Here is a 17,352-nt window from a genome sequence, read left to right on the forward strand (position 1 = left end):
TTCATAAAAAAGGTTTGTAACCCATGGATTATTGGCCAGGGAGTCCAGTAATAGAAAAATAATTTCCCAATTTTTTTTGTAACTTCAAAAGTATGATAATAAAAATTCAAATAACCATTTTGAAATGATCGGTACATTTTTAAGCCTTAGTTTTTCAAGTAAAACCTTAAATTCAAGAAAGGATTATTTTTTAATTTATGAAAATGCTCTCCATTCTTAGTGGGAATGTTTCAATGTTGACAACACTTCTGAAATGTCAAAATTCCGTCGAATTAAAAATCAGAGTTTAGCTTGATTTTTATAATTTCGAATTACTACTTATTGGTGTAATTTAACGCTGCATTTACACGAAATTATCATTTTTATTGGAAGCACTGTCGTCGAAAATATTGTTTGTAGGTCAGACGTGAATTATTTCTTGTCCGCCAATATTTAGCTCTCATTGATCGCTATAGTTCCAAAATACTGGACTGTCCTGTCGATGACATTGACAGTGGGGCGCCACCGTCAATACCGGATCGCTGGTTCAGATTTTTGCCATGTTGGAAACCATATAGTTGAACGATGGTAGCGCCCCCCTGTCATTGAGTTTGGTGGGACAGTTCAGCGTGGGTCATCTATACTACAAAGTTATGTCGTTACTTTTGATGACAGCTGTCATTCTTCTTCTTCTTCTTCTTTTCAGCCAAATGACGTCCACTGCTGGACAAAGGCCTCCAAAGCTGTCATTCTAATCAAGCTATATTGGATAGACTATAATTATTCGTAATTATTCCTTTTTTCTGTGGCAAAGCCTCCCTAGAAATATCCAAAGATGATCCAAAGCTTCCAAAGGCATGTTGCCGCATGATAAAAAAGAACTTACTGAACGAAATCAGACAATTTATTTATAAATATTTTTTTCAATTACCGAATAACTAATGTAGGGGTTAAAGGGCTATATCGTATTCCTCGAGTATTTTTATCTGTTTTTCCCATCCATGTTAATGGAAGGTGATATAAATATGGTTCCCTTGCCTACACTTCCCATGAAGACACATTTTATAAACGAATGAATCCATCTATGTAATACTATGTCTTCGTTTCTGTCAAACTGTCATTACATGTCACTGTCATCTTTTGACAGGTGATAATGGATTAAATTTATTTATTTTACTGTGTGTGATAAAAGCGATAATTTGATAACACACTGCGTTGGGTTCCACTCTGACTGAGCTTGTTCTCGGATGCCCATGCGTCCATTGATTTGCAATCATTCGTGATCTCTAACCTAACGCGGGCTGTCGCCTTCTGTTTTAATTTTCGTATCTACGTTCGTGTAAGGTTTTTGCGATGGCTGAGAAACAATTAAAAAACAGAGTTTGCATAATTGGATCGGGCAATTGGTAAGTTTTAGCTTTATATAATACTGATATTAACTTGCATTTTATGAGCATTTAATGTGGTTAAGTTATGATGACCTTATGAGGCGATGACATAACAGTTATCAATTTCTGTAGATTTCATAACTTATAATGATATTGTTGCCTATTATTTAATAAATATTAATATTCGTCAGTATACCATCATAACAATATCCTATAGGCATATTGTGTGATGTGGCTTCCAAGTTTTTAAGTTATCTTTGGCTATAATTCTGTTTTGGGGAATATTTTAGGGGATCAGCCATAGCAAAGATTGTTGGCAAAAATGCAGCAAGATTGGCAAACTTTGAAGACCGGGTCACAATGTGGGTATATGAAGAAATGATTGAAGGGAAGAAGTTGACAGAAATTATCAATGAAACACATGAAAATGTTAAATATTTGCCTGGTCACAAACTGCCCCCCAATGTTGTAAGTATTAATTAATATTACAAACAATTTTCAACTGTAATTTGCATTTTTTTTAAATTAGGTAGGTATACAACAAAATAAAAATTTGTTACATTTTTATGTACCTACCTATTTCACTCACTATCAGATGTTTTTGTTTGAGAGAGTAACATGAGTGTGGTGTCTTACTTTGATTTTTCAATTTAATTACTTAACATTATGTTACTGGAATGAATGTCTGTTATCTAAAATCATCCTATTAATTGACTCATTTGGAAATGAGAAAGAAATGAAAATAATAAATTATTTTTTACTTATTAAGAGAAAAGAAAAGAAAATAAACCATTATTCAAATAGAAGATGTGAATATAACCATCTCAAGTTCAAGATACATAGTTGTGGCATTGGCACCGCACATGTACCGCATGTGTGTCTATTTTAGTTCTACTTCCATATTGGAGGTGTTCACTGCCAATGTCATTGTTACCCAACATGTCTCTTGTTATATAACAGAACAGATGTGTCGAGTTTATTTACACAGAGACAGCATTTTGTTAATTTCACTTTAATATTTTTGTTAGACACATTTTTTAATATTTTTCTATGTCAAATTCTTTTATATTGTTTGTAATAATTTTGTATATTGTAATTTAATTTGTAATAATTTAAAATAATAAAAATGGTAGATAATAAATCTAAACACTACCTATTCACTGCCAGTCAACTACCAATACAACATGTTATTTGATTAAAATCTATCTTACTCTATTTTATTATGTTTGAGATAAAAACAGCTTTATAAAGTTACATTGTGGTTGGCCAGCCTTGAATTCCAGTTATTTTTTTTGCCTAGAGGCAGACTCAATATGCCCTTGTTATTGAAATGCCATATCTGGGTTATTCCATTGGCTAGTAGGCATGCATTCAACTATTTATAATTTACGAACATTATTTATATTTATTAGGTAATTACTGAAAGGGCATTGAGCTCTTTTGGCTGCTTTTCAAAATTATCTAATTCTCTACATGACTTTAAGTTTTCACATATTTTTTTATGTTTTATGACAGGTAGCGGTCCCCGACGTGGTAGAGGCGGCAAAGGACGCGGACCTGCTCATTTTCGTTGTGCCACATCAGTTCGTCAGAACAATATGTTCCACACTCCTCGGAAAGATAAAGCCCACAGCGGCGGCACTTTCCCTGATAAAGGTAATCACTTTGCCAGCTAAATAATGTTTAATATAGATAAAAAGTTATAAATAATCTATAGATATTTCTATTACAAGTTTCTGAAAACTACAGCAAACTACATTCCGTTGTTTTATCTTACGCGATGAACATTGTAGTAGACAATCCGATACCATTGTGCTATTTATACGCCCAGTCTGTTTTAGCGCGCGAGAATCGCAATCTCAATGTCATTACCGTGGCGGCATGAAAATAATGCAATGGACATGTGAAATAATTGTGAACTTTTGGCAGGGCTTCGACATCGCCGAAGGTGGCGGCATTGACTTGATCTCTCACATCATCACGAGGTGTCTGAAGATCCCGTGCGCGGTGCTTATGGGGGCTAACATTGCGTCAGAGGTGAGTGATTGGGACTGCCGATATTCAGGAAACGAATCCCGACTAGGTATTGTGAAGGCAAACTAGTCATTTACACTTTCAGTTCCTGCAGTCGCTGTTCTGACGTTTTTTGATGCGAAATTAAGAGTAAATTATTATATCTTTATCTACCTTGAGGAAGCTAAAATCTAGATTCGTCAATGATGTAATTGTAAACATATAGGTAAAACCGGTATCGATCCAAACAAATGAAAAATGTGTGTGTAAACAACTCTCTTATTTACGACCAGTGGATTCCAAAAACATAGTTGTTCACCGTATTTTTATCTTTAGCGAAGTAATGTCTGTTATGATGAACTCAAAAAGTACATACCTACTGAATTTTAACGATTATAGCTTAAAATCTCATAAAAGTAAGTAAAACATAATTTAGTTTTTACGCGATGAAGTCGCTAATATGTGACTCAATCCTACAGCTCAACACAGGCTCTGAAAAAAGTTTTCCACGCTTTTCAAGTCGCGGGCACAGTTCGTATTAAACAATGCATGCATTCCTCCTACCTACCTAAAAGTAGTTAAGCGATTAGTAATGGCAGTATGGTGTTTGTCTGTCTCCTCTGCACTATTTATAGTCTTCTGTGTATTACATCGGGGTTTAGTCTAGCTCCGCCGGTGCAATTTTGTTAATGATAAAGATAACTAAAGATAATGTACCTTCCTACGCAGTTACTTCTTACTTATAGCTATGGTTACAAGATTAATAATAACATTCGCGAGACCTTGGCCGATGTAAACGATACAATTGCAAGACGATCACAGAGCCACGTAGAAACTAATTGGTCTGACTAATCGTACTTCAACGTGCATGGCAAATAGCAATGGTCCTAGTAACGAATTATAGACTTAGGGAAATCTAACTAATCTAGTTAGCATTCGATCAATTGTAGCTCGCATGACGTTTTTACAGGTAGCAAAAGTCATGTATGTATTTAAGTAACCAGTCTAAAAATCTTAATTCTTTGTGTAAGCTACTAATTAGCAAATGCAATTCAGACAATCAACACTACACGATTACCATTTAATTTTGTCTTTATTCAACCCTAGGTCGCAGAAGAGAAGTTCTGCGAGACCACAATCGGTTGCCGAGATGTGATGCTTGCACCGATGATGCGTGATATCATTCAAACAGAGTACTTCAGAGTCGTCGTGGTCGACGACGAAGACGCCGTCGAGATCTGTGGAGCCCTCAAGGTGAGTTATTGTCAACAATGCCCGACCTTTGAAAGACTTCGATTATGAAAAATAACACGTAAACATCAATACATAAAAGGTTCCTTGGATTGAATGCACAAACAACGTGACTTAGCAGGGCAATGTTCAACTCCGAGAAACAAATTGACCAAAGCAATTCGAACCTTGTTGTTTAGTAGATATGGATTTAAAGCTTTAATTGATCTTGCTTTACTCTGTGTACTTTGCAGTTTGTACTAATTATTGTAATTAAGACCTTTATCGTATCTTGTCTAGCCTGTCTTTCATAATGAAACTTGTTTTCGCCAACTTTGAATCATTATCAGTAGGTACTGCATAAGTTTAATGTATCATCAATATTTGTTGTTTAGTCTCTGTTTGTTTTTCATATCATATTAGTAATTAAATAATATATTAGAGAAATGAACCAATGTCGTTATGCTGACTTATCATATTGTTAACCTGAAATAAAACAGTGACAAGGCATTACCTGCAGCGGCGCCGCGGCGTTAATTATCCATCATGATTTCAATATTGCTATCACAGTAAAAGTTTCTCCAGCCTTTGAGTATAGGTACGCAAGCGCAACGCTACGTAGGTTCAAGACTCCGTTTTCAAATCACCAGTATAAACGCCAAAATGTTTTCAAAAGATTTATTGTCGCTGTTTGTATAGTTAAGACTTAAGTCACTAAAGAGAGACAATAGCCGCCAATCTGTTTTGGACCGTTATTTTGTTTGGTCGTTTAGAGATCCGAGTTCGAACCTGTAGGCCTAGGATGAGCGCCGCGATAAGCGGTTATCACGCCATTTTATCGATTTTGCGTGCATCCTAGCCCGGCTGGACGATTGTGGTGATTATATTTAGCATACCACAACGGGTTACTGGGACTAATTAATTAGTAACACATTACTGATATTCTTTTAAAAACAAACAACTGTTTGTGTAGAATATCGTGGCCGTGGGCGCGGGTTTCGTGGACGGCCTGGGCTTCGGCGACAACACCAAGGCCGCCGTGATCCGGCTGGGCCTGATGGAGATGATCAAGTTCGTGGACGTGTTCTATCCAGGGAGCAAGCTTAGCACCTTCTTCGAGTCGTGCGGCGTGGCCGACCTCGTCACCACTTGCTACGGTGAGTAATGAATTTATACAGGGTGGCAATTCCGTTAATCTTCAGCCGGCGCGATCGACCCATGACAGTTCACGCGACCTGTCATTTCCCTATGATCGCGCCGGCGATGGCGATCTGAACGCGTTGGTGTGGTTGTCAAAACGAAGATATTTTACTAAAGTATAAAATGGCGAAATAACCTGAATTACATATTAACATAATTTTATATGTGGTATGTCGACGAGTATTATCGTAGAGTTAAAATGCTGATTCGCGTAGAAGAAAAAAACTTATTCGCAATAATAAAGTTGGTTTGTTGTGATGAGCATTATCTACTACATACTTATATTGCCCAGATAAACAACTTGGTCAAAATATTTGTGTGCACTGTGGCAACAAACAACAGTCATAGTTATAAATATTTTTTATTGATCAATAGATTTGTCCACGCCTCTCACATTCATCAAGAAATATCAGAAATGTGTCTTATTGGATTTGGATGCAATTTGATTATTTCTGCACGAGTGAAATAGTATACTTAACTGCGCAATATTTAACCTTGAATAAAATGTAGTACCTATACTTGCCATTTGCAACCGACACTTTTTCAACGATATTTTTCAAGTGCGACGGTCTACCTTTTGATAAATTCCGCGGAGTTGAGTGCACTTCGACTCTTGCTTACTATGGTATCATAAAGATTAGATAACTACAAATATCGTACTATATGTATTACGAAAAAAATAATGTACGCTATCTGTGAAAACTAACGTAAGGATTACATTCTTTGCTTGCCACATGTTAGATAACTGTATTTACGTAATTATCACGCGTAAGCAAGACGTTAATACGCTTACGTTGCTGCATAAAGATGATTAGTATCTAAAACAAACTGGGTAAAGTTCAAAATTTGACAAACCATTACTTAATTAAAATCGATTATACAGTGCCAAATGCTCTTTGAGTAGCAGTCGACAGCTTTAATCAATTAACACACTACTTTTAATGAACTGTGGAAACGCGATTCCCCGATAGATTCTGTTCAGGAATAGATATGACATCACTTGTTTGCCAGCTTAGCTTATTATCGATTTCAAAGCTACAAATATGTAGGTACTGTTATTTAATCAAAAACTTATTGGGTTTTCAAGGCTAAATGAAATGTTTTAGAGACTTTTGGGTTATCTTGTCCTCAGGGTACTGAGGAAACTCAAATCAAGCACGACATAACTCGTACACACTAAATACGAGTATCTGGACTATTGAACCTTAGATAAGGAGTATCGTATCATTAACCCAAAAACGCTTTCTATAAGCCGGACTTTATTGCTTCTTACTTCACCTTTCGTTTGCAGTCTAAATCGAAAGCAGCCCTTGATTGGAATTTACGAGTTTCGACTTCCCAAATTCAGTATTTCCTACTAAAAAGGGAAGAACATATTTTAGATTTACCTTTTTGTCAGATGTATCATTTAAAAGTTTGTTGCCACGACTGCAACATTTCAGTACGATTCGACCGTGCGTACATAGAAGCATGATGTTTCAGGTGGTAGGAACAGGAGAGTGGCGGAAGCCTTTGTGAAGACTGGCCGCTCCATCAAGGAGCTGGAAGACGAGATGCTCAACGGACAGAAGCTGCAGGGACCCATCACCGCTGAGGAAGTCAACCATATGCTGGCCAACAAGAATATGGAGAATAAGTAAGTTATGACGCACAAATCACAAATATTCCACGTCATTTTGGGAAGAAAACACAATTAATCATTGTAGTACTACGTCACCAAGTGGTTGATTTGTAAACCAATACTACTGAGACGTACTTCATCATTATCACAATACATATCTTAGCGTATCGACCTACTTATGATTAGAATCTAAATTTGGAGGTAATGATACTCACAAGAGATAATCTTGTATTTCACAGACCTATCATCACTCACTATGATAACTGGTTAATAAAAGCGTGTACGTCACAGCACACGGCATTTATTATTAGGTATACCTACAAAGCTGATGGCTGTTAGTTAAATTGAGTATTTATTCACAGTTACATTTAACTTGTGATATTATTTCGACGACACTTACTTAAAGCTGCTCTGAAATAGAATCTTGGCTACAATCCATGTAATCTCAGAGCTCGATAGCTACACGCTACACTAAATACCGTGTTTTATTGCGATTACGTGGTAAACGTAATAAAAATTGTCTTACGCTCTTGATGCATTTTAGCAAGGCCGCTCTAAGAGTATGTTTGCTCAGATCACTGTATTTCAATATCATATTATTTTCAAGCGATATCAGTTCTAGCCACAACAATAATTAAACAGTGCACAACATCTATTAGACAAAACGGCAACAAACATGTAGACAGGGGAGAGGAAGACAAAGCGGACCACTTAACAAAAAAAAAAAAAAACCGACTCCAAAAAACCTACACTAAAACGTAGAAAAATAATTACTAATTACCTACTTATTTATTAGGACGAATTATTAATATTTATGTAGGTATACCATGATTGATACTTCTGGAGTCGGTGCCAAGATTATGAAACATGTAAAGTTTGCCTGCACCGACTCCAAAAGTATCAATCATGGTATACCTACATAAATATTAATAATTCGTCCTAATAAATAAGTAGGTAATTAGTAATTATTTTTCTACGTTTTAGTGTAGGTTTTTTGGAGTCGGTTTTATTTTTTTTAATAAAATTTTACTTATTTCTTGCTTTTTAGTTAACTAATTATTACCTTGATGTTACCACTGAAGGTAGGCAGTACACTGAGACCAAAAAAAATTGGTTCATAATCGGCGGAGATATTGCGTATAAAAAAGTTCATCCCCAATTTTCCACCCTTGGGGGTGAAATATTTTCTTCAAATTCGCATGAAACCACCCTTTTGATAATACTATTCAACAAAAAAATAATCGTTCAAATTGGTTTATAATCGGCGGAGATATTGCGTATAAAAAAGTTCATCCCCAATTTTCCACCCTTGGGAGTTGTTTTTTTTATTATTAAATTTAAATGGGACCACCCTTGAGGTATTACCTATACGCCGAAAAAAGATTTGTTCAAATCGGTTCATAATTGGCGGAGTTATCGCGTAACAAACATAGAAAAAAAAAAAAAAAAAAAACATACGGGTCGAATTGAGAACCTCCTCCTTTTTTGAAGTCGGTTGAAAACAACTATAAAACTATAAAGAAACTATTCGGTTTTATTAAACTTTTTGAAAGTAATATTAATCAACATTCTTTACTCTACATTAGGTACGAATCAGACTTTGATAAAATCAGACAATGAAGATATTAGTTGATTTCTAATACCTTCAATATGTCCGTTTTACCTTCATGTATGAGGCAAAACGGACCAGCCATTTTGCCTTTTTGGTATTTGCAAGGAAATCGAATAATTTAGAGTTTATAAATTGAGATACAGTATGCTTACTTCGTTATTCGTTTAATCATATATCAGTTTACATGTGGTTATCATCAGAGCACCATATTACAAACCTAATCAAACTGTAGGCTAATTGAAAAATGCAATGTTTTTATCAAAATCTAAAAAAAATTAACTTACCTTGCTAAATCGGTGCACGTGCGGCCGATGGAACTGAGTACACTGACCTAAAGCGGCAACATGGCTTCCAATATTTTGACGTAACAATCAGATAGATGGCTTTACATGTTTCATAATAATCAAGGTGGACCGTTTTGCCCACAGGGTCCGTTTTGCCTTCCTTTCCCCTATCACGTAATTCTTTCAGCTATTGCTTGTATTAGTATAGGTAGGTATACCTTGTCTTTCGTTATGTAAAATTTCGAATCCGTAGCTACCAACTTTGTCGTCCAAAGTGCGAATCGCATGCCCGGGAATGCTATCAAAGGATTGGTCGTCAAGTAAATGCGTTAAAGATGTGCAATTAAGCTTCCAACGTATTCTTCCAGGTTCCCTCTGTTCACCGCCGTGTTCCGCATCTGCCGAGGCGAGCTCAAGCCCAGCGACTTCATCGACTGCATTCGCAGCCATCCGGAGCACATGTAAGACATTCCTTGCATCCGCTTCCCTTCTGACTAGCTTTTATTCTAGACATAGAGCCTATTTACATACGTAGAATAGACGCCATAACTTAGTCATGTACATAACATTTATATGTATGTTTATTTTACAGGGTGCTAGTACTTAGATAATGATTTATCTATACGTATCTCGATGAGTATGAAAACATGACTGCACTCGTTCGATAACAGATTTTAATACGTCGGCATATTGATTACTTGTTTCCCTGTAAACACCTAGCTTACTGTGGAGCTCTGTTTAATGTTGATGGTTTATTATAAGCAAGATTATGTTGTACAAAACTTTCCATTTACATATTTTTTATACTAATATAAATAGATCATTTTTGAATATGATATACATTTTAACTTAATATTAAATTATTTATTTATATTCGAGTAAGTATACACGTAATTTATGATTAAAAGTGTTTAACCCATTGAAAAAAAAAACTGATAAAGTACACAAAGGTTTACATTGTGCACATTTATTCAAGTAGTAAAAATATAGAATCATCCTAGAGTAGTGCTAATCACTGTAAAATCATTAGCAGTCATTTGAAATTTTGGCTATTATTACTGCCTATATGTTTAGGTATAATAATAACTGATGATAGTAATTTAACTACATATTTGTCAATTTAGCATAATCTCCAAGGCTGTGTACGTAAAAGACAAAAGTAATGTTTTAATGATGCGTTATCGAAAATTGCAGTCATGTTGATCATAGTGTATGTAGTAAGGCATGTAAAAAAAATATTGTTATACAACTAACTTTCACCAGCTGTTGAAATATATTAATGTTGTTGCTAATATTGTGTAGGCGATAGTAGCTTTATCTTTGTTGATGAATTAACTGTCATATAAGCTAACAAATTTCACCTGTATGAGTTGTTATCTCCGGCCACTAGTAGCTTCGTATAAATGAACATATTCGAGTGGCGGCTGTTGAGATAACTTTTATTGATGTTGTCCAGTCCAAACTAGCCGATAAGTACAAAAAACATACTAAATCATATTATTTAATATAAGAGTAGGATAACATAAATATCTTTTTATCATATTGTAAGTGTTATCTTCCCCATTTTGTTCACGACGTAACTATCTATCCGAAATAAAGGGGAAACTTGTATTCAGTCGTGTTAAAAATTGAGTTACTTCGTCGATAATTAAAATATAGTGAAATATTTGTTACCGGTGTTTTATTACAAGTTGCAAGTGCTTTAGTTAGAACCCTTTGAGTTTTTTAATATTTTTAATACATTAACATATTTTAATATACATTTTGCAGATTCGCTCCCAAGAATATTAGCATTTATTAATGATCGCAACAGTGCTTTGTACAAAGTTTTACTAACGTGCTATATTGTTATATGTTGTTATTTTATTGTGGTTGTCTGTTGTATTATTTTATATGCATGTTTTTTTGAATCCATTTGTTGTGCGGTATTGTACTTCTTTTCTATGTTGTTAATAAAGTTCATTTTCACGGGAACGGCTGTCTTTGTATTTCTATATCTTATCATAGTTATCGTTACACAAGCGTCATTTGCATTTACTTCTCATTTGACGCTGATTAAGAAATGGGTCTACAAGTTCATATCACGGTCGGTGTTTCGGTCACAAATCATGCAAGCTCATATGAGTGTTAGAGTAACGATGACTAACAAAATAACTGCTAGTAATGTTTTTCACTAATATTCTAGGAAACAGCCGGCGCCCAAATGTTCTCTGTGACCCGAGTGAATGGCCACCAGTTCGCATCCACTTGAGACTCGCATTCCTGTCTGCACTTGCACCTTATGACGCTACTCTTCTCTTGTACGCTGTTCGGATTCAGTTTTTGTCTAGAACATTCATAGATAAAATTAGCTATTTTAAATTAGACATTGGCAAACATTAAACATGTTTTAGACAAAAACTAACTTTGTACAGTAGAATAAAATCTAACATACACAATGAGTTCAGAGAGTGGATATTTAAGATTTACCTACTTAAATATTTGAAATATTCAATGTAGTAGTAGATATAGAACGTTATGTGTGTTAGATTTATTGAAGCCATTGGCACGAATTCCATTTTATGTGTGATCAATGATCATAGTTGGTAGGTAAAATGTGTGTTCATGATATAATACTGTTAGACCTGTGTGTTAGACATTTAGAGGAAATGCTTTTTTTATTCTAGTCTAATGTCAAAACTCCTAAACATTTACCGGGAAAATCCGTGTAAGTTTTCAGTTTGCTTGGCTTGCATAAAGCATTTAAAACAAATATGAACAAATATATTGAATGGCTTATCAATTGGTTAATCATTTGTTTTTATAGTGTATGATTACTTAAAAAAATAGTATTACGATTGTTAGATTATCAAGTCTAACAATTATTTACATTTTTTTATCCAATAAATTATTGTCATAAAGATATCGTCATGGAACTGGCGAACTCTTACACGAGTAGATTGGTATTGTTCTTAGTTGCCATATTATATTATTTAAAACTAGCTCCGTAACTTCTATTTAAAATCACGTTATATGAATGTTATACGCGATTATGAAATTAAGTTTAATTTTAAATGCATTTACGAAAAATCATCGCCTTGATTGTTATAGGAATAGGTATAAGAAAAAGTACCACATAATAATATAGGTGCAATTTTCAGACTGTTGAGCAAATAACATAGTATGTTATGATCATAATTTAAAAGTTTACCATTGTACTCGTCCTGTCTCTAAATCTAAATGTTACATTCTATCCGATAGAATTTATATTTTAACTGGCGATAATTAAGTCGAGAACTTTGCGATGTGGTACGAATAATTCATCATCCTATATTAAATTCATCGGATAGAAGACGAGTAAAGCGGAGCTGGGAAAAATCATTAAGATTAGTATTTAGTAGGAAAAATCGTTAAGATTAAAAGGTTTTGGTACTTAGTGGTGATTGTGATTTTTTTTTAATTATGCGATTTTTTCCTAGTTTAGCTTGATTCGCCAGAGTTATCATCCATAATGAGTGCCTGTGACATAATATCATTTGGTAATTATACCTCTCATAATAATATTCAGCCACAGTTTGAGTGCACCATTAAAGAAAACAGAAGCCTTGATGAACAAAATTGCAATATTTCAGTGTCCATCGGACCTGCTGGTTGTCGGTATATCAAGTTTATTTTTTTCAGGCTACGGGTAGTTAGAAAATCGCATTGCTGTATAAGCTAAAATTAGGATGAGGTAAGGTGTAGGTATTAAGTAAAGGCTTCTGTTTTTATTGTAACCATTGCAAATTTTATTTTGCTTTCATGTATGTACTGCATCAATTTGAATACATAAAGTTTGTATAAATATTGTTTTATTATTTAAACGAGGTCATCCCTGTGAATGAGCGTGAGCAGCAAAATCTTTCCAAAAGAGCAAGTATCTGAATATCCAGTGTTAATTACGTTTATAGATCAACAACTACGTTGTAAATAATGATAAGGCGTATTTATCTATTTATAGATTTTATTGCCTATTGTATGTATATTTCAGGATAAAAATATTATGTAAAAGCTAAATTATGCTTGGGTTCAGCAAATGGGCGTTTAATATCCACAATGCGTTCATAAAATTAACACAACATTGCATTAGCACTATTACAGTATTTAATACATAAACATTATGTTATGTTATGTTTGTTGACATTTCGCATTTTGAGGGGCAAACATTTCATATCTAAGGGTAAGTAAAACTTTATTTACTTTGACTTATTTATTTATCCCCTTTTACTCATTTAAAACAATTGTCCCCTCCATAGGTTGTCTGGAAGAGATCGCGTCATAGCGATAAGCCCGCCTAAATTGTGCCGTCTCTTATGCCAGTACGGCTAGCACGAAAAACTTTCGAGTTCAAATCGTTTGCGTACTCGAATCGCCATCAAAAGATTTAGTAAGAAAACTACAACAGCGCCCTTGTGAACGTGTCGTAAAGTGAACTTAGTATGAGATGTGGTTGCACGAAACTTATTTTGAGAATCAAAATTGTCACGTTATCGTTTAATTCGAAGATTGAGTATCGAATTTTATCGAGTACGCAAACGATTCGAAGACGAAAGTTGTTCATGCTAGAGGTACAGTATACCTTTCTTTCTTTTTGTGTAGGTGTATAGACAACAGCACTATATTATATTATTATATTATAGACAACAGCACATCTTATTTAGTTGTGATAGGGACTATTTTGCAACAAAAATCTGTAGCTTGATGTGCTTTCGTCCGTACAAGTGATTATCTATCTATCTATGTATTTAAAACTATTTATTTAATTTATATTTGACTTCTATTGTATATTATTATTTGAGCAGCTTACTAATCATTATGACTATTTAAGCACTTCTTCTGCAGCCTCCTTTCTGATTTCTATATTAAAGAACATTTATTTTTTTCCAGGGTGAAGGTTTAGTCTCCTATCTTTTCTGAAATCTACTATAGACTGCAATGAACACAGCATGCAGAATCGTAAACATATAACTTACGAGATTGCAAATTAAAGAAAGTTATTATAGTAATTCAATAAGGTCTTAATATGTAAAGTACAATGTTGAAAACATAATTATTTTCATTGTGCTAAAGTCGAGAAAATTGAGCAAATTATTGTGCTATAGAACCAAAAAAATAATTATAAGAATCTGATAAATGATGGAATGTTGTGAATGAGAGTGAGAGGCGCTTTACCTTGGCGACTTTTCAATCCTTGCTCAAATTGATAATTCGTTTTTACATAATGATTTTATCATAGACTTCAAACTTTTTTAAAATATTAATGTTTTTTGAACCAATTTTGGTGAAAGTGAGATTTAGTAATTAATTAATTTAATGAAAGAGTACCTTTTTAAGTTTTTTAGATGGTTGATTTTGAGTTAGGGCTGATTGTGTTATAGGTATCTATTCTATTTTCAATATAAAAATATTTATTTATTTTTAATGTATACTTTATTAAACAATAACATTATATTTACATTATAAATACTTATCTATGTATTTCTATTATTTATTGTATGTGTTTTAGAACTTTTATTAAATATTTAACAAACTAAACAACATCGTTTTTCTAATGAAGTATTTTTTATATAGCCATTATAGAAATCTAATGCAGTAATTTCTCTTTTTCCTACAATTCTTAGAGATTTAAAATAAATGTATCTTTTGTCTTTACACAAAACTTTTATGGCATTTGTCCTTGTACAATATTGAAGAGTACCTGGTACGATGTTTTCTATTTCTTCAGCCATATCATGCAAAAATGCATCAAATAGTTTCATTTGCCTATTTTTAAATGTGGTGGTGAGTGGGTACAGTCCATAAATTGCTCTATAAAGATTATAAACTTGAACCACCTCCATATCTGACCATCTAACTTCACTAATTGATTTGTTGATTTTCTTTGCTGAAAAAAAAAGACAGTTATTAGTATTAAGGAAATCTCTATCAAGAAAAACAGGAAATATACATTTTATTTCTTTATAAGTTAATAATCTTACCATATGTAACACCATCTCTACTTTGAGGTTGAGCATTGGTTAGGCTGTGAGGTAATTCTCTCATACACTCCACTAACATGTCAGCGCCAAGGTCTGACAGCTGTTCTGTTAATTCTGGTAATTTAATGTCCTTGGGCACTTGGACTCTTCTTTGGCTGATTATTTCACCTGAAATGTTAGAGCATTTATCTTTAATAAATAAACAAAAAGAGTAACAATATACTAAAGTAAGTACCTAGCCTAGTAATCACTTCCTCTTTTTATGAGAAACTAGCTGACCCGGCGAACTTTGTTCCGCCTTAATGGCAATAAATAAGCAGACTTTTTTTTATTTCGAACGGGATAAAAAGTATCCTATGTCCTTCTCCTGGCTCTAAACTACCTCCCTGACAATTTTCAGCTAAATCGGTTCAGCCGTTCTTGAGTTATAAGTGGAGTAACTAACACGACTTTCTTTTATATATATAGATTCCCCTGTCTAATTTTGCCCCTAAATTTCGACTGTTATCTTTTAGTTGATGCCTTATAAAAGGGCTGCCTAACTGACATTAACAAAGGGCAATCAAGTTGAAAAATTGGTTTAGTATTTGCAAATTAATGTCTCATCCCATGTTTAGTAAATAATCTAGGACATACCTACATCAAACACGTTTGGTTTTATCTTCATCAATGTGACTCCTGTTTCTTCATCACCGTGCATAAGTGTATGAATGATAGGGGCAGCACCACGCCAGCGCGGCAGGAGACTTGGATGGACATTCACCATACCTCTGGAAGAAAGTAAGTACACTAGATTTAAACTGAAACCTAATGATTATTTATTATATGAATCATACCGTAAGTCAGAAGTTAAATAGGCATTACTTACAAAGGAAACTTATTTAAGACGTCATCTTTGATTAAATGTCCAAAGGCGACAATGAGGCCGATATCGTATTGGAGAGTATTTAACTGGTGGAGAGGCCATGTTATGATTTTTAGGCTTTCTGAAGCGGCGTACTTCTCTATTTCTGTTCTGTTTTTCGACTGATTTGACGTAACAAGGTCCAGCTGTTTTATGATTTTTTCCGTTTTCCTGTATAAAATATTGAACAATAGCATTATATTAGGTAATATTCGTGTAAAGGTGACGCTGTTAACATATTATTTTCTTTACAAACGTGGTGATCATATAGTTAAAAAATAGGAGAAGTATTAAGATGATAAATACCTGAATTCATTGATTTTTCTCAAACTGCGCAAAGCTATAGAATCCGAACCAAAAAAAAGGACTTTGTAAGACTTATTGGTACTAAATTGACTAGTAATTATTAGATTTTTCTTAGAAAATCGTCTAAATAATCGAGGAAATAGGTTAGGAGCGGTATATGTCATTGTGACAGATGTGGTGGGCAGAATTGTCAATGTCAAAATTGACAAATCATTTTTTTATTCTGTTCTTTCCTTTTGTAGGCAAAGGCATTATGCACAGTGTGTACAGCCAAGTCTTAGTTTTTTTCTCATTTAATGGTCAATGAATAATACGAGTATAATAATAAATCAGAATCCCTGTGTTTCTTCCCTTGAGTTCTATCCTTCGACCTTGAGTAAAGATGTGACGCTTTACTGAGACCCCACTGGAATCCACACCTCACACTGACTGACTTCTTGAAAGTGATGTTGCAGAATATAGCATTTTTTCGTATCATTTGCCTTAAAAATAAAACAAAGCTGCTGAAGATACGTTTCCCTAATGTTTCCCTACCTTACCTCGTCGTGGCTGAGTTGGCTGACGCACAAGCCGTGCATGTGGTTCATGCCATCAAAGAAAAAAAAACCGCTTCACTTTCCCGCCACTAAAGACAAATGCTCGCGTGAATTCTATAAAATATCGTACTTTTTTTTATTTTAATTTAACTTGAACTTGAAGAAAATGAAGAATAAGCTTTAGTTAAATGGTGTAGGAAGTCTTATTACGTGTTTGATTACGTGTAGTAAATGTCCCAATCAAGAGCATGTCTGTCTTGTGAAGAAAAGGCTCAGCTAAACT

The 17,352-nt window shown here is 34.2% G+C and overlaps 2 protein-coding genes across 5 annotated transcripts; one reads left to right on the top strand and one right to left on the bottom strand.

Annotated features, from left to right (window-relative positions):
- The first annotated feature begins 1,116 nt into the window (after window positions 1-1,116).
- LOC135073912 (glycerol-3-phosphate dehydrogenase [NAD(+)], cytoplasmic) lies at window positions 1,117-14,883 on the top strand. Of its 3 annotated transcripts, none has more exons than XM_063968162.1 (9): window positions 1,117-1,385; window positions 1,658-1,835; window positions 2,883-3,023; window positions 3,297-3,404; window positions 4,488-4,634; window positions 5,584-5,767; window positions 7,293-7,446; window positions 9,696-9,788; window positions 14,233-14,883. In XM_063968162.1, the coding sequence occupies exons 1-9, from the start codon at window positions 1,333-1,335 to the stop codon at window positions 14,243-14,245; spliced, it is 1,071 nt and encodes a 356-aa protein (XP_063824232.1). In that variant the 5' UTR covers window positions 1,117-1,332; the 3' UTR covers window positions 14,246-14,883. The 3 variants fall into 3 exon arrangements, with proteins under 3 accessions (XP_063824232.1, XP_063824231.1, XP_063824233.1); XM_063968161.1 differs by lacking the exon at window positions 14,233-14,883 and adding an exon at window positions 11,513-13,150; XM_063968163.1 differs by lacking the exon at window positions 14,233-14,883 and having other exon boundaries at window positions 9,696-11,301.
- LOC135073914 (methionyl-tRNA formyltransferase, mitochondrial) lies at window positions 14,863-16,697 on the bottom strand. Of its 2 annotated transcripts, XM_063968164.1 has the most exons (5): window positions 16,534-16,697; window positions 16,192-16,398; window positions 15,960-16,093; window positions 15,324-15,491; window positions 14,863-15,229 (listed from the first exon to the last, which is right to left on the bottom strand). In XM_063968164.1, exons 1-5 carry the CDS (start codon window positions 16,695-16,697, stop codon window positions 14,868-14,870), a joined length of 1,035 nt encoding a protein of 344 aa, XP_063824234.1. In that variant the 3' UTR covers window positions 14,863-14,867. The 2 variants fall into 2 exon arrangements, with proteins under 2 accessions (XP_063824234.1, XP_063824235.1); XM_063968165.1 differs by lacking the exon at window positions 16,534-16,697 and having other exon boundaries at window positions 15,960-16,112; window positions 16,192-16,281.
- Between the last annotated feature and the right edge of the window lie 655 nt (window positions 16,698-17,352).

This window comes from Ostrinia nubilalis, chromosome 8 (assembly GCF_963855985.1).
Source record: "Ostrinia nubilalis chromosome 8, ilOstNubi1.1, whole genome shotgun sequence".
NCBI lineage: Eukaryota > Metazoa > Arthropoda > Insecta > Lepidoptera > Crambidae > Ostrinia > Ostrinia nubilalis.

What these genes read in the sequence shown, in the direction of transcription:
- LOC135073914 (XM_063968164.1), bottom strand. Translation starts at nt 16,697, where the DNA reads ATGACATATACCGCTCCTAACCTATTTCCTCGATTATTTAGACGATTT. An exon ending in ACCAAACGTGTTTGATGTAG is followed by an intron (nt 15,492 to 15,959) that starts GTATGTCCTAGA and finishes CTAACATTTCAG; the next exon opens with GTGAAATAATCAGCCAAAGA. An exon ending in TAGAGATGGTGTTACATATG is followed by an intron (nt 15,230 to 15,323) that starts GTAAGATTATTA and finishes TTTTTTTTTCAG; the next exon opens with CAAAGAAAATCAACAAATCA.
- LOC135073912 (XM_063968161.1), top strand. Translation starts at nt 1,333, where the DNA reads ATGGCTGAGAAACAATTAAAAAACAGAGTTTGCATAATTGGATCGGGC. An exon ending in AGATCTGTGGAGCCCTCAAG is followed by an intron (nt 4,635 to 5,583) that starts GTGAGTTATTGT and finishes CTGTTTGTGTAG; the next exon opens with AATATCGTGGCCGTGGGCGC. An exon ending in CCTCGTCACCACTTGCTACG is followed by an intron (nt 5,768 to 7,292) that starts GTGAGTAATGAA and finishes ATGATGTTTCAG; the next exon opens with GTGGTAGGAACAGGAGAGTG.